This window comes from Brassica rapa, chromosome A04 (genome assembly GCF_000309985.2).
Source record: "Brassica rapa cultivar Chiifu-401-42 chromosome A04, CAAS_Brap_v3.01, whole genome shotgun sequence".
Taxonomy (NCBI): Eukaryota; Viridiplantae; Streptophyta; class Magnoliopsida; order Brassicales; family Brassicaceae; genus Brassica; species Brassica rapa.
In genome coordinates this window covers 16,127,824-16,143,196 of record NC_024798.2, presented here as the reverse complement: position 1 = coordinate 16,143,196, position 15,373 = coordinate 16,127,824, and the positions used below count along the sequence as shown (strand labels likewise).

The 15,373-nt window shown below is 33.4% G+C and overlaps 2 protein-coding genes and 1 non-coding gene across 3 annotated transcripts; 2 read left to right on the top strand and 1 right to left on the bottom strand.

Annotated features, from left to right (window-relative positions):
* The first annotated feature begins 2,205 nt into the window (after positions 1-2,205).
* LOC103865027 (probable WRKY transcription factor 25) lies at positions 2,206-4,037 on the top strand. Its single transcript, XM_009142805.3, has 5 exons — positions 2,206-2,623; positions 2,701-2,811; positions 2,889-3,310; positions 3,397-3,558; positions 3,641-4,037. Exons 1-5 carry the CDS (start codon positions 2,405-2,407, stop codon positions 3,777-3,779), a joined length of 1,053 nt encoding a protein of 350 aa, XP_009141053.1. The 5' UTR covers positions 2,206-2,404; the 3' UTR covers positions 3,780-4,037.
* Positions 4,038-4,339: 302 nt separating this feature from the next.
* Positions 4,340-11,519, top strand: LOC103865026 (cation/H(+) symporter 13). Its single transcript, XM_009142804.3, has 4 exons — positions 4,340-4,761; positions 4,905-5,909; positions 6,591-6,986; positions 7,648-11,519. The coding sequence occupies exons 1-4, from the start codon at positions 4,504-4,506 to the stop codon at positions 8,479-8,481; spliced, it is 2,493 nt and encodes an 830-aa protein (XP_009141052.1). The 5' UTR covers positions 4,340-4,503; the 3' UTR covers positions 8,482-11,519.
* Positions 11,520-14,141: 2,622 nt separating this feature from the next.
* LOC117133791 lies at positions 14,142-14,260 on the bottom strand. The gene has a single exon (XR_004457835.1). It is a non-coding gene; the product is annotated as a 5S ribosomal RNA (ribosomal RNA).
* Between the last annotated feature and the right edge of the window lie 1,113 nt (positions 14,261-15,373).

Genomic DNA, 15,373 nt, shown 5'->3' with positions numbered 1-15,373 from the left:
CATTCAAACGGCCGTTACTGGACTTATCAAAGTTATCTTTTTCAAGTTTCAGGAAGAAGGGTATGTCCTTTTACATCATTTTCAGGCCTTTTGTACTTGGTATGGACTCGGTGAGACTTGAATGTTGTTCATGTGGTGAAGCCCAAGAAGGTACTCTTAACTCTTGCGGCACTTGGAGACAGTCACTGTTGATGTCATTCACTCTTTATTTGCTTGAGGCAACGTTTTTTTGTTCTGGTTGAAGTATAGACCTTGAATGCAGTGTTGATTGTTGTGTTATTTCTGTAGGAGTCTGATGTTATTAACATCATGTTAATGAGCATATATAGTTGCAGCAAAGGAAAGTTTGAAGAGCGTAAAGTTGCTTTGAAGAAGGAAGGAACAGCGCTTGACCAAAGCTGTACAGCAGCAACAGGTAACTGGCTCTTGGTCATGAGAACATTTCTTAACATCTTAGGAGAAGTCTAAGTACCATTTTAGGTAACTCGAGACTTGTGTAATCAAAAGTTGTACTGTTTCTGCTAGACAGCTGCACAGAATGCTCAGCTTGAGCAATTGGCGGAGTGGGAATAAAGAACTTCATGAGAGGTGTAGTTTCTATGATGTTATTCGTGTTGATGTTGAAGAAAAACCAGTGTAAGTTATCTTATATATAAATTATTAAGAGTGAGAAATAGTTTAGCTGTGTTTGAAGTAAACAGTATAATTGAAGGTGCATTTTCTCATCTTACTCTAGGTTAACATCCTTGGAGGACCAGAAGTTGCTGGCTAGTTTCTTGCCTCTCCTTAGAGAGTCTTTATATGATTGGTGCTGTTGTTCCATGGTCATACTATACTCTATTGTGTCCTAGAAACCGAAAGTCAAGAAAGAAGTTAATACTAGACTACATTTAGTTGGGGTCAAGAACTATATTCTTACCGGAGACTATACTCTTACCGGTGTTTTTATTGTAGCAAATTAATGATGATATGACAAGAAGCTATAGTCTTCGGCGAGTCATTCTTGGGTTCACTCCCTAGGGTGAACCTCTAGGTTCACCAACCAATAGGATTTCATTATTTCAAATTCGATATCTTTTAAAAAAGGAAACAAAATATTCTCAAATTATATTATGTTTTTAAAATAAAAAAAGATAATAGTTACAGAAAAAAAAATTAAAAAAAAATATTTTTAATGTTCTCAACAAAATACTAAACCCTAAATCCTAATCCCTAAACCCTAAATCCTAAACCCTAAACCCTTGGATAAACCCTAAACCCTAGGGTAAATCCTAAACCCTTGGGTAAATCCTAAACCCTTGGGTAAACCCTAAACCCTTGGGTAAACCCTAAACCCTTAGATAAATCGTAAACTCTAAATAAAAAACACTAAAACCCTAAACGCTTGAATGTTTTAGTGTATAGTGATTTTGATTTAGAGTTTTGGATTCATCTTAGAGTTTAGGGTTTATCCAAGGGTTTAGGGTTTAGGATTAAGGGTTTAGGGTTTAATGTTATGCTGACGACGTAAAATATTTTTTTTTGTAAGTATTACTATTTTTTTTTACTTTTTAATTTTAAAAACATAATATAATTTGACAATATTTTGTTTCCTTTTTTAAAAGATATCGAATATAAAATAAAAGAATCCTATTGGTTGGTGAACCTAGAGGTTCACCCTAGGGGGTGGACCTAAGAATAAGTCGTCTTCGGCTGTGAGTCAAAAGTGTTTAAAATAAAACTAACCAAAACTTGGTAGATGTCTTTTATAACAAGTAATATAAGAGGTAAAAGAGTTATTAAACAAAAATATTCATTTCATTTTCATAATTGGTTTTACATATTCATGGACAATTCTCCAAAAATACAGAATCTAGTTTTTATACAAAAATAATAAATAAAAATGACTAAAATAACATTTATTAGAAAAGGCAAAAAAAACAAAGCTACTTTTAAAAGATAATGCATTTAATATAACTATTATTTTTAAAATATTTATTTTAAAATTTGGTGCTATCTTAAGGCATTTCTCTATATTCATTTTTCACTATTTTTTGTCTTGTTTATTCATCTTCGTATAGTGCTTATACAAAATAACTGGTCTTAATCACCGCCGACGACAAAAATGACAATTAACACGCGGTTTCACACACAGTCTAGGCGACGACCCAACTAAAAAATAATAATATCTCATTGCCATTGGTCAACCATTTATATCAATATTAAAACAAAAATTTTTATTTAGGACAAGCAGAAAAAGACAAAATGTAAAAAGATAAACAAACCTTGCTCGTTACGCCACCGTCGTCGTCTTCCACATCTTTATCTCTTCTCACAGATCATTTCTCTGACAACATTAAAGTTCGTTTCTTTTTCTTTCTTTTTGCTCCTGTGAGCTCTAAAGTTGTCTCCTTTTACCAAAACCATGTCTTCCACCTCTTTCACCGACCTCCTTGCTTCCTCCGGCGTTGACCCCTACGAACAAGACGAAGACTTTCTTGGTGGGTTTTACCCGGAGGAAACCGGGTCGGGTTTACCTAAGTTCAAGACGGCTCAACCGCCTCCTCTTCCGATCTCGCAATCTTCTCGCAGCTTCGCCTTCTCCGAGTTGCTTGACTCTCCTCTTCTCCGCAGCTCCTCACATGTATAAAGCTTCCATCTTTCTTCAATCATTTCATCTATTTAAGCTCTCTTAGTGATGTTCTGTATTGTTACTTGCAGAGTTTGATATCTCCAACGACCGGAGCGTTTCCATTTCAAGGCTTCAACGGATCAGATTTTCCCTGGCAGTTACCATCGCAAACGCAAACGCAACCGCAAAACGCTGCTTCCGTATGTGTCTTCCCCTTAGCGTTTCAGTGACATGTACAGTTTCCTTTGTACTGAACCAAACTTGTTTCGTTTTACAGGCTTTGCAAGAGACATATGGTGTTCAAGATCTCCAGAAGAAGCTGGAGGATCCGGTTCCTCGTGAGGGTAAGGTACCATCGTACATGGTGAGTAGGAACTCTAACGACGGTTACGGTTGGAGAAAGTACGGGCAGAAGCAAGTGAAGAAGAGCGAGAACCCTAGGAGTTACTTCAAGTGCACGTATCCCAACTGCGTTTCCAAGAAGATCGTTGAGACTGCTTCTGATGGTCAGATCACTGAGATCATCTACAAAGGTGGTCATAACCATCCTAAGCCTGAGTTCACCAAGAGACCATCATCATCAGCGAGAAGAATGTTTAATCCTTCTTCTGTTGTTAGTGAACAATCAGAGAGTTCATCGATCTCGTTTGATTATGGGGAGGTAGATGAAGAGAAGGAACAGCTTGACATTAAGAGACTGTAAGTAGTTTTTTTTTTAATTTAAGTTAATGGAAACTTAATATGTTTTTAAGAAATTAAGAAAATGACGTTTTTTTGTGTGATAGGAAAAGAGAAGGTGAAGATGAAGGGATGTCTGTAGAAGTAAGCAGAGGAGTGAAGGAACCAAGAGTTGTTGTTCAGACAATAAGTGAGATTGATGTTCTTATAGATGGCTTTAGATGGAGGAAGTATGGTCAAAAAGTTGTCAAGGGGAATACTAACCCAAGGTTATTATTACAACTCTTTTAACTAATTTCTTCTCATTAAAGTTGTTTTTATGTTCCTAACCCTCTTTGGTTATTATGACAGGAGCTATTACAAGTGCACATACCAAGGCTGTGGAGTGAGGAAGCAAGTGGAAAGATCAGCAGAAGACGAGAGAGCGGTTCTCACTACCTATGAAGGAAGGCACAATCATGATGTCCCAACCGCGCCACGTCGCTCATGAAAACAAAACATTCTTGGGGCTGAAGTTACTAGTAATATCATTTAGGGTTTGGAAAATAAGTCTTACTATGGCTGTCTTTTGTGCTCATTATAGTTTGTTTATTTGTTTGTAACACAGTCAGTACTTTGTGTTGTCAGAGTGGTGATTACTGATTAGCAGTTGTTTTTTATATATCTTCTTGGCCTTAGAGAACCTCACTATACATATGTTCGACTTGTTAACACTTGAGATTCTATTATAGTTTCTTGTGTTTGGTCTTTTGCTTGATTGTTGTATATTTGACATTCAAGATTGAAAATAATAATGTTATATAGTCCATTTTGCAGGTTATTGTTTACACCCCAGTTTTTAAAATTATTATTAGAACTTAAAAGTGAAACCAATACCACAAGTTTAGAACGGTGGAGATTATGCACAAAGAACATCAACCAAACAAAAATAGAAAGAAACAAAAATAGGCTAATCTTTCTTCTCTTGTCTCACATACCTATCTCTCTTTCTCTGGTCTTGTTTCTTTTACCTTACCAACATGTTGGATTAAGTAAACCTTTACCAACCCAAGTAAACACAGAGTCCTCTGTTTTCTTCTCTATCTCCTTATGTTCACATTGCACTCTCATTCTCAATGCATCAGCCATTACATTTTCCTCCTTAGAAATGAAAACATAGCCTTCATAGTTTAACCCCAAGCCTATTTCTCTCTCATTCTCTCTAAGAAAAGACCATGGATTGGTCGAAGTTTGGCAGCAAACAGATCAACTCATCACATTGGGGCAAAGTGCACGGTCCATTCATGATGGAGGATCTAGTGTGCCAAAATCAAAACATGATGATCTCAAAGGGTATTTTCAAGAACAGTAACCCTCTCAAATACGCAACGCCTCTTCTCTTCCTTCAAATGTCAGTCATCATCATCACCTCTAGGCTTATCTTCCGCTTCCTCCAACCTTTTAAACAAGGAATGATCTCCGCTCAAGTCTTGGTATAGCTTTCTAGATATTGCTTTCATTGTCTGAACATATTGTTTTTGCAATAAAATAAAACGTTTTGAAATGTTATTGTATAGTATTAGAGATATATTGGGCCGCAAGATGTGTATCATATTCTGTTAAATTTTACATATAGGCTGGTATTGTTCTTGGACCGTCTTTCTTAGGACATAACGTGACATACATGAACATGTTCCTGCCCGCTGGAGGCAAGATCACAATCCAAACGCTATCAAACGTCGGTTTCATTATCCATCTCTTCATCCTTGGACTCAAAATCGATGCGAGTATTATCAAAAAAGCAAGTTCCAAGGCAATACTTATCGGTACAGCCTCATACGCCTTCCCATTCTCTCTCGGACACCTCACGGTCTTCTTCATTAATACTACCGTGGGACTTCACAGAGACGTGTTTCACTGCGCAAGCACGGTGATCTTCTTGTGCTCCATGACATCCTTTCCGGTAACAACGACGGTCTTAACGGAACTCAACATCCTCAACTCAGAGCTAGGACGGTTAGCCACCAACTGCTCAATGGTCTGCGAAGCTTGTAGCTGGTTCGTGGCTTTAGCGTTTAACCTCTACACGCGAGAGAGAACCATAAAAGGCGTTTGGGGGATTGTAATGATCGGAGGTCTTATTGGGGTCATTGTAGGAGTCTTTAGACCTTTGATCATTTACCTCACCGAGAGGAAAAGCAAGTCGATGAACAAAAAAGATATTGTCCCGTTCTTCCCGGTCCTCTTGATCTTGGCTATAGCTAGTACTAGTGCAGAGGCCATGGGTGTCCACGCTGCGTTTGGAGCGTTTTGGCTAGGCGTTTCGCTCCCTGACGGTCCGCCTTTGGGGACGGAACTTGCTATGAAACTTGAGCTGGTTGCTTCGAATATGCTTCTCCCGTGTTTTATAGCTATTAGTGGGTTACAGACTAATTTCTTTGAGATCACGGAGAGCCATGAGAACCATGTGGTGTTGATTGAAGTGATTCTCTTGGTCACTTACGGCTGCAAGTTCCTTGGAACAACGGCTGCGTCTGCTTACTGCCAAACGCAGATTGGAGACGCGCTTTGTTTGGCGTTCTTGATGTGTTGCCAAGGTATCATCGAAGTCTACGCTATTGTCGTGTGGAAAGACGCTCAGGTACAAAATATAGACGTTGGTTACTTTGGTTTTGATTAATTTGGAATATAAAATTGAATAATATGATGCTTAGTGTCTCAAAAATGGATTGGTCACTGTTTTGTTTTTCATACCCTAGGATTATGCTTAATCTATATTTTTTTTGGATTTTCAACTCAAAACCAATTACCAATAAGTGTATTGGTTTAAGTCTGGATTATAAAAGTGTTGATCGATGTACTAAACCTTTTTAGTAGTTAGGTTAGTGCTAAAATGTTTAGTACATAGATCCACACTTTTTAATATGGATTTTGACCAATATACTTATAATACTGAATATAAAATTTCAAATAGATGTATATATATATATTATTTATGTCTCATCTGAAATTTCGATGTGAAAGTTTGTATTGTGTACATTTTTTTAGGGATTGAAGTACATTGCTAATCTCTTCATAATCCCAATACCTAAATTAAGATTTGTTCTCATAAAATTTTGTTTATAAAGCATCATAACTAAATACTAGAGGCTAGTTAATTGAATAACTTTACAACGAAACTAATTTTAAATGAAGTGGTTTTGGGTGTAGGGGACTAGGTTTTCAACTCATTTTTCTTATTTTCTTAGTAGATCTTTTGGGTGCTGGTAATCCAAAAAATAGAATAGGAAGTTGACTTCTTATAAAATGTTTCTGTTTACAGGTTGTTGATACAGAATGCTTTAATCTAGTGATAGTAACGCTTTTACTTGTAACCGGAATTTCGCGGTACCTCGTGGTGTACCTCTACGATCCATCGAAACGCTACAAATGCAGAAGCAAACGAACGATCCTCAACACGAGGGAACGCAATCTTCAGCTCCGTCTTCTTCTTTGCATGTACAACGTCGAAAACGTTCCTTCCATGGTGAACCTTTTAGAAGCTACATACCCGACAAGATTTAATCCCATCTCATTTTTCACGCTGCACCTTGTGGAGCTTAAAGGACGATCTCACGCAGTCCTCACGCCACACCACCAGATGAACAAACTTGACCCAAACACGGCCCAGTCCACATACATTGTCAGTGCCCTCCAACGGTTTGAGCAAAAGTATCAGGTAAATTATAAACAGAATTTCTTTTCTTTTATTTTGTCTGCGTGTACAAGAAAAACAAATTTAAAATTTCTATAAAACCTTTTTCAAATTTTCAAAAATGATTTTATAAAGTGCAGACATAAACAAACATAAGTAAAATATACGATTGGTTTTAAATTGACAAAATCAGTTTACTAAATGTTGAAGGTTATAAGTCCATTTGAGAAATGTACACACTAAAGATATAGACCTTAGTTCAAAAAATATATATAGACCTAAATGCAAATACAAAAACAAACATTTAAAAGTGCAAAGAGCCAATGTAAAAGTCTAAGTGAACGATTGGGTTCGTTTTACATCTAGTGTTTACGTTTACAATAAGCACAAACAATGCGTGAAATATATACTTGAAGATATTAATTCATTTGGCGTTTAAGTGTACGATTTGGTTCGTTTTGCGTTTGGCGTTTACATTTCCAACTAACAACCTTTTTTTGCCTAATATACTTAATCAACAAAATTTGGAAAATATCATTCTAAAATATAAACGTAAAGAGATATAAAAACCTAAACAGTTTTTTTTTTCCAAAAAAATATCTGAATTGTATTCTAAAATTTGTTATAGATAAAATATAACTTGGAAACGTTACCCATTTATTATCTTAAACGTATGATGCATCAGGGTACACTCATGGCGCAACATTTCACCGCAGCCGCGCCTTTCTCGAGTATAAACAACGACGTATGCACGCTCGCACTTGACAAGAAGGCGACACTAATCGTGATTCCATTCCACAAGCAATACGCGATCGACGGGACGGTCGGACAAGTCAACGGGCCCATCAGGAACATCAACCTTAACGTCCTTGAAGCGGCACCATGTTCGGTCGCCATATTCATAGACCGAGGGGAGTGCAAGGGACGACGCTCCGTCTTGATGACCAGTACATGGAAAAACGTGGCGGTGCTCTTCATCGGAGGCCGGGACGACGCGGAGGCGCTCGCATTATGTATGAGGATGACTGAAAAACCGGAGCTTAACGTCACAGTGATACATTTCCGTCACAAAAGCTCCCTTCAGCACGAGGATTACAGCGAAATGGCTGAGTACAATCTAATAAACGATTTCAAAAGCCATGCAGCAGCGAATAAAGGGAATGTACATTACATAGAGGAGATAGTGAAAGATGGCGTGGAGACCACGCAAGCGATTAGCTCACTTGGAGATGCTTATGACATGATTTTTGTGGGCCGAAACCATGACCTAGAGTCTTCGGTCTTGTACGGACTTACAGATTGGAGTGAGTGCCCAGAGTTAGGCGTGATTGGAGATATGTTGACGGCCCCTGAATTCCATTTCTCTGTACTCGTTGTTCATCAGCAGCAAGGGGATGCACTGGCCATGGACGATAGTTATAAATTGCCTGTCGAGGATCAAAAGAGTGGAGATACAAAACAACAAGAACGATTCTCTGTTGAAGAAGGTTTCACTACCATTGATCTCGACAAAAGTTAGTGTAATCAAGTGACTTAATCTTGATTTTTGTAACATTTCTTTCTAATAAGTTCATAACTATAGATATTTACTTATCTCTTAGAAGTAGATGTATTTGGAATCTTGAGTTGAGCCTTAAAAATAAAGACGCTAGACATGTCATGTGTTGTAATTGTAGTTTCTATTTTTTTTCCTTTATTTTTTAGTTTTATGTTAGTAAATTTTTAGCGGTAAGTTAATTGCATAAAACAGTTTATTGAGAAAATAGTTTCACTCGAATCCTCGAATTCATAGTTGTTTTTTCTTTCATATCGCACATAAACACCATAAAAATCATCTTAATTAATATGGACCATCGAGTCTAGGCAGAACTTAAATACTCGCTTCCATCATCTATTCTGTAACTTAAAACCATAATTCATAGACATATATGTTTTATTATACATTAGTAAGATACTGCACCATTTAAAAACATATATCATGCACTTCTAATCACTTATATAAGTAGTCGGAGCAGATCCCTTAATGACCTATGAGAGAGGTCACTCCAATGATCATGAACAACAATATCCATAAGAATTGGTTAATTTGTTTTTGTTGGACTAGGCTTTGACACCATCATAACTTTATCCTAGGTATTTATTTTGTAAAGTTTCACATCATATTTTATCACAATTTAGTCGCATATTTTAAATGCATTCATTTTTTATATCAAAGATGCATTCTTTATCGTAATTTATTATGTATATATATTTTTATGTCACTCATATTCTCATAAATATATAACTTCTGAATGTAGAATTTAGTAGAAATGGCACAATATTACAATCATCTAGATTTTCTATCACTATACTTCAAGACAAAACACACTTTCTTTTATTAATGTTAAAAGCTCTCGAAACGCTCTACCAAAGAACAAAAAAACTTTCAAAACAATTCTCAGACCATCTCCGGCTTCACTTCATTTTCATTTTTTTTCATTTTTGCTTCATTTTGAAGTAAGTTTTTTTCAACTCTACTTTATATATTGCTTCAAAATGAAACAGTGAACAGTGTTATTTCAAATTTGAAGATCTACTGTGCATTTTATTTTTTGAAAATGAAATTTTTTAAATTGTAAATTGGTCCTTAACTTTTACTTATTCTTATATTTTTCCAAAATAAATTATATACGTTAATATTATCCAATTAATTTTAATTTTTGACTATTAATTTCATTTAATCAAATGTATATATCAAAAAGCATATGAATATTCATTTGTAAGAATTTTCAACTCGATTAGAAAAAATCTAAGATAAATAAGTTCATCTCTTACTTCTAAACAATTTTGTTAATCACTTATAGAAAAATTATATATATGGTCTTTTTCCAAATTATGATGTTTTGTGTTTGTTTATTCATGTTGTGTAACAAATTTATTATATGATAATTTTTAATTGTATGAAATAATAATTATGTTGGATTATTTTTAAAACAAAATAGCTAGATACAATTTGTAAATATGAAAAAGTATAAAATTTTATTTGTAATTTATGATAAAATAGAGATAAAATATATTTGGAATGTTCTTTTTACAAGAAAAAAATGAAGGAATCCATCATAGTGAATGTTACTTCAGTGTTTTCTTTATTTTGAAGAAAGTGAACTTTTAAAGATAGAAATGAAGTCCATCTATTGGAGATGCTCTTAACAAATACAACATGTTACTCTGTTCAGGTGTTTGCGTGCCGATTTAAGTTCTAAAACTATGTACAATGGGGGTGTTGAATAAAAGATTCAACAGTTGAATCCCTACAATGAGGGTGTTGAAAAATGAAATTTGATGATGTGGATTAATTGTTGTTGAAAAGATTCAACATGTTGAATTAGAAGAAAGTGGGGACCACCGACGACAAATGTCACTTTCTAAAGATTTTTGATATTTTGATATTCTCTTAGTTATTTAAAACTAATTAATTTCATTATAAATTAAATAATTTATTTTTATTTCTTATATTAAAATTTATCATTTTAAATTATCTATAAATAGAGAATAGGTTTATTTAATTTGGATATAGAAAAAAATAATTATTAATTAATAAAATAGAGTGTTAAATTTTATTCAACAAGACCATTGTAGTGGATAAAAATTGAATGTGTGTTGAATGATGATGTATAAAAAAGAGAATATGACATGAAGTGGATGGTGTTGAATCTTAAAACCATTGTACATAGTCTAATACGTAACAAAAACTAGCAATTGTAACTGAAAAAGGATGCTAAACAAAAATAAAATAAGAAAGAAGAATAATACTAGTATTTAAGTTTAATAATTTCTATAAAAAATGGTTGTGAGAAACAAAAAAGATAGGTGTTTAGGAGAGACGGGACATAAAGGATGGAATCCATGTGGAAGGCAGCCGAATCAGATGCCCTCGCCAGCTTTCTTTTTCCTTTTTCATTATTTTCTATTTTCTTTTTAAAGATTTAAACTATTTTCGATTTTTTTACTTATATATGTAACTATCTCCTAATGTAAGTTTATTTCATATATATATATATATAGATAATACAGATAGCTGTTGCAAGTTCAAAATAACATATTTCTAAAGAATCCATCATATTAAATTGAATTTGATTATAAATTCAAATTGTTTTACCAAGTCATTACCGTTGAGTTCCTCAGAATCATGTTGGCAAGGAGAAAAAAGTTCCTTGCAATCATTCCCTATTCTTTTGATCTTATAAATTCTCGGATTGAGGAAAATAAATCTCTAAATCTCAGTTAGAGTAATCAGTGATATATATTGGTACATCTTAATATAGCATATTTCTAAAGATGCAAAAGGTATATATACTGAAGAGGCCATTATTTTGAAATTTAATTTAGTATACCTAAATCTTGCAACAACTCTGAATTTTTATCCACTGCAAATCATTTTCTATCCACAATCTACATAACAAACTACTATGATTTGGTTTACATGTATATAAATAAATAGAAAGATCTTTAACAAAAAAATATATATAGAAAGACAATTAATTTAAATCTCAATTTTAAGCAAAATATTATTTAAATCGCAAATAGAAATGACTAAAAACATTTTATTATTTTTCAATTTAAATCAATACTCAGTAGGAATTTAACAACATATTATTTCAAAAATCGCATACATTTTTCGTTTTTTAAGTTGTAATTTTGTCTCAACAGTTTGCCAATTTCTTTTGATGGAAAAAGCATTAACAGAAAAGGGGCACAACATCTTGAGGGTTTTTGTTTTTCATTTTTATGGGTTTCACATGTAAAATCATGGAGGTCTTTGTTAATTTATCCATATATAGTAAATAGTATTAAGTTTCTTGCACTTTATATGATTAAATACTATATTTATTTGAACCATATGGTTTGTTTTCAGCTTCAAAGGCTTCGATTGGTCCACCTACATGGCTACATCTACATGTGACAATCTGCATGATTGCTCCACTCTTTCTTTAAACCTTTAATTAGCCGTCTTGAGTTCGCATTGTTAAGATGTCAAAATAATATTTATACTCACCGAACGTATAAACTTAAACCAACTGGTCTAAGTACGTTGCATTACAGTTGAACATGCAGTTCTTACAATGCTTTATTTATTTCGATAGTATAATGACCACAGGTTAAATATAGTCGTCGAAACTATAACTGAACTAATTAGTCAGTACTATGATTCATTAATCAGTTTAGTTTTCCTTAAATTTCTATCTCTTTCACTATTAATTAACCAAAATATTTCTTCTGTTGTTGAAAATATATTTTGGTCAAGTCTAAGAAATTCATCTTTCTGGAACAGAGGTAGCAAATTATTGATTTTGTTACCCACACATGATTTTACCATTGCGTATAACTATTTGGTTAATGAAAATTGTTTTATATTTTAGAATTTCATTCTTAGTTGTAATAGTACAATATTCGTTTCCTGTCTTAAGATCCAATTACATATTTATAGTCTTAGAAATTAATGATCAAATGATCTTGTCCTCAGCGTTACGGACGACCGAAACTAGATTTTCAATTTAACATAGATCTTATCCACAGTCGTACATTACAAAGTTTTGTTTTTAACTTCATCCCAAAATAAATTAAGAAAATGAAAATATTGTCTCCGGGGATGTTAATAAAATCCGACTTCCGGATCTGAAAATAAAAAAAATAAAGAAAATAGAGACATCATTGACGAAGAATGAAAACAATTACACTAGTTAAGATCCTCAGAGATGCTATCAAGGTGAGGCCGCCACATGGACACCGATGCCGACCGACTATGTCTCCGACGGTGACGATTCTCTTTACCGGCCGAACAATTCTTCTCCGACGACGACAACATAACATCTTCCAAATATTTCTCACACAACGTTAAATCAAGATCCTTATTAATACTACTTACCGTATGATGATCACTAGTTATATTGTTGGCGTTTTCAAGAGGCTTTTTCCGACGTGGATGATCCTTTTTGTTCTTTGTCTTCTTCTTTTCCGGCAAGGAAGTATCCGGAATAAGAAAATATATGCATCCACGCTTAAGCTCAGATTCAGGAGACAAGACCAAGATCTTACGAACAACCCCTTGTGAACATGGTTTGCTTAAGACATGGTTAGGATTCGCCTGAAGGATCTCGCCGGCGGTCATTGGACGTGTTATTTCGTCGACGTGGCCGTTGAGATGTACGATTCGGATCAAATCTAAAGCTCCACATGGAAGTACACAAGCCAAGCAGCACCGTAAACTGTTTCCCATACCTTCTTCGTTTGCGAACAAATCTCAAAAGTTATTCTTTAACAACAACAAAAGGTTTTCAAGCTTTTTGTAGTTTATTCTTTGTTGTTGCGTGTGATGTTTTTGTGGGGAAGATGAGGTTATATATATAGAGTGACTAGAAGATAGAGCTTGACCATACGTATACGTATGTTTTATTTACCGAAATGCCTTCCTTCATTGTGATTACTGATTAACTTAAGCAGTCCTCCTATTGGTGTTCATTTTTATATATTTTATTCCACTCAATTAAACTACCTATCTAACCACAAAATGACACCGATCTTCATTGGCCTGTGGTCTTAAAATTAAGCTGTCTAATCTTCTTATTACTAAATACTATTATAATAAATCTATCATTTTATAAATGACTGAAACTATTAGGTAATATGATTATTTATGAACTAATCAGAAAGAAATAACAATTTAGCATTATCCTATTTTCTACACCAAACTACGAAGTCTACTAAAATTTATGCTTTGTCCAATAATGAATTCGTCACAAATAATTGGAGACCCTCATATTATTGCATCTTTAGACAATTTGAAGTTGTAATGAGTTCATATAATTTATTTAAAGAAAAGACAGTTCGAATTAACTATTTTTATACATGAAACACAATTAGTCTACTATACATGAATTTAATAGAAAAATAGAAAGCCAACAAAGTATAAGATATTTTAACTTGAACGTCAACTCATACTAAAATATCAGATAAAACTGTGAGTCTTACCTATGTACAAAATTCATTAGTGTTTTTTTAACCACAAAACATGATACATCGATTAGTTTTTTTCATGTTAGCATAACATGAAGTTTCTGGCGACTTAAATTCATGTATGGAAGTATTTTGCAGAACAAGTAGAGTCGACAAAGAGCTATTTTTTTGTCAAATTTTTTTAAAGGGGTACAACACGAGGATTTCTCGGAAGGTCACTCATCCTAGTACTACTCTCGCCCAATCACGCTTAACTGCGGAGTTCTGATGGGATCCGGTGCATTAGTGCTGGTATGATCGCACCCTCCAAATTACGAAGAGCTATTTTAAAATACGAATACATATTCTGATATATACAGATATTTGTTGTAATTGCTAGTCTCGTTTCTTCAAAGGGTGGTTATATTCTCGGGATTCTTTAGGTTTTTGTTTCAGAAATTTCTTTATACTCCGTCGCTTTTATATATGTATATACTATATTTTACTTAAATATTAATCAAATTGAGATGACAAAAAGATATATATGATTAAAAGATTCCCCCTACAAGATTTAAGATTTTAAATAGTTGGACAAACTAACTAATACCTAACTATAGCGCTCTTTTGTCAACTAAAATGACTAGAAATAGTTGTAATGTAGTCTCCTTATTTTTAAGAGATTGACTTTATATTTTATTTAATACATCTTATTTCAAAATTAAATATAACTTAAAATATGAAAATATGAATGGTGGAACATTATTAGAAAATAAAATATTAAGTTAATAAGACCAAAATAAAAATACATCTTAACAAAATCTACAAAAAATATTAAAAAAAAACAAGAATGAATTTAAGTTTGCATGTATGTAGATGTGTAAATAGATAAACATATATGCATGTTTATGGGTACAAGCTACGAACTAAGAAAATAAAATATTGACGTTTAGATTAATTTTTTTTCTGGTCTTAGTATATACTATATAGGGAAAATTTGGAAAAATACTTTCGAAAAAGATTATATTTTGAAAATTACATGAAGTTTTTAGCTTTTTGGAAAATACACTTATTGATAAATCAAATGACTAAATTATCCAAGTTTATGCTTATAATTATCTTAATATCTATATTGATAAGTTTAATGAAAAACAGAAATAATTTTTAAACTATGCAATTGAAAACATTATTTTAGAAAAAGATCAACAACACAAATGAACAATAATATATTAGAATAAACTATAATGACTAATGAGTAATGATAGAAGATGTCTAACGCCATTCATTTTTGTGTTCTCCATTTTTACTCAAAGCATAGAGCTTTTTCTTAAACAGTTTTTGAAACACAGTTCTATTTTTGCAACGTTACAATTATGTGTTAGTGCAAAGATGACACAACAATAAAGTAATGCATAAGATAAATTAAAAGACAAAATAAATGC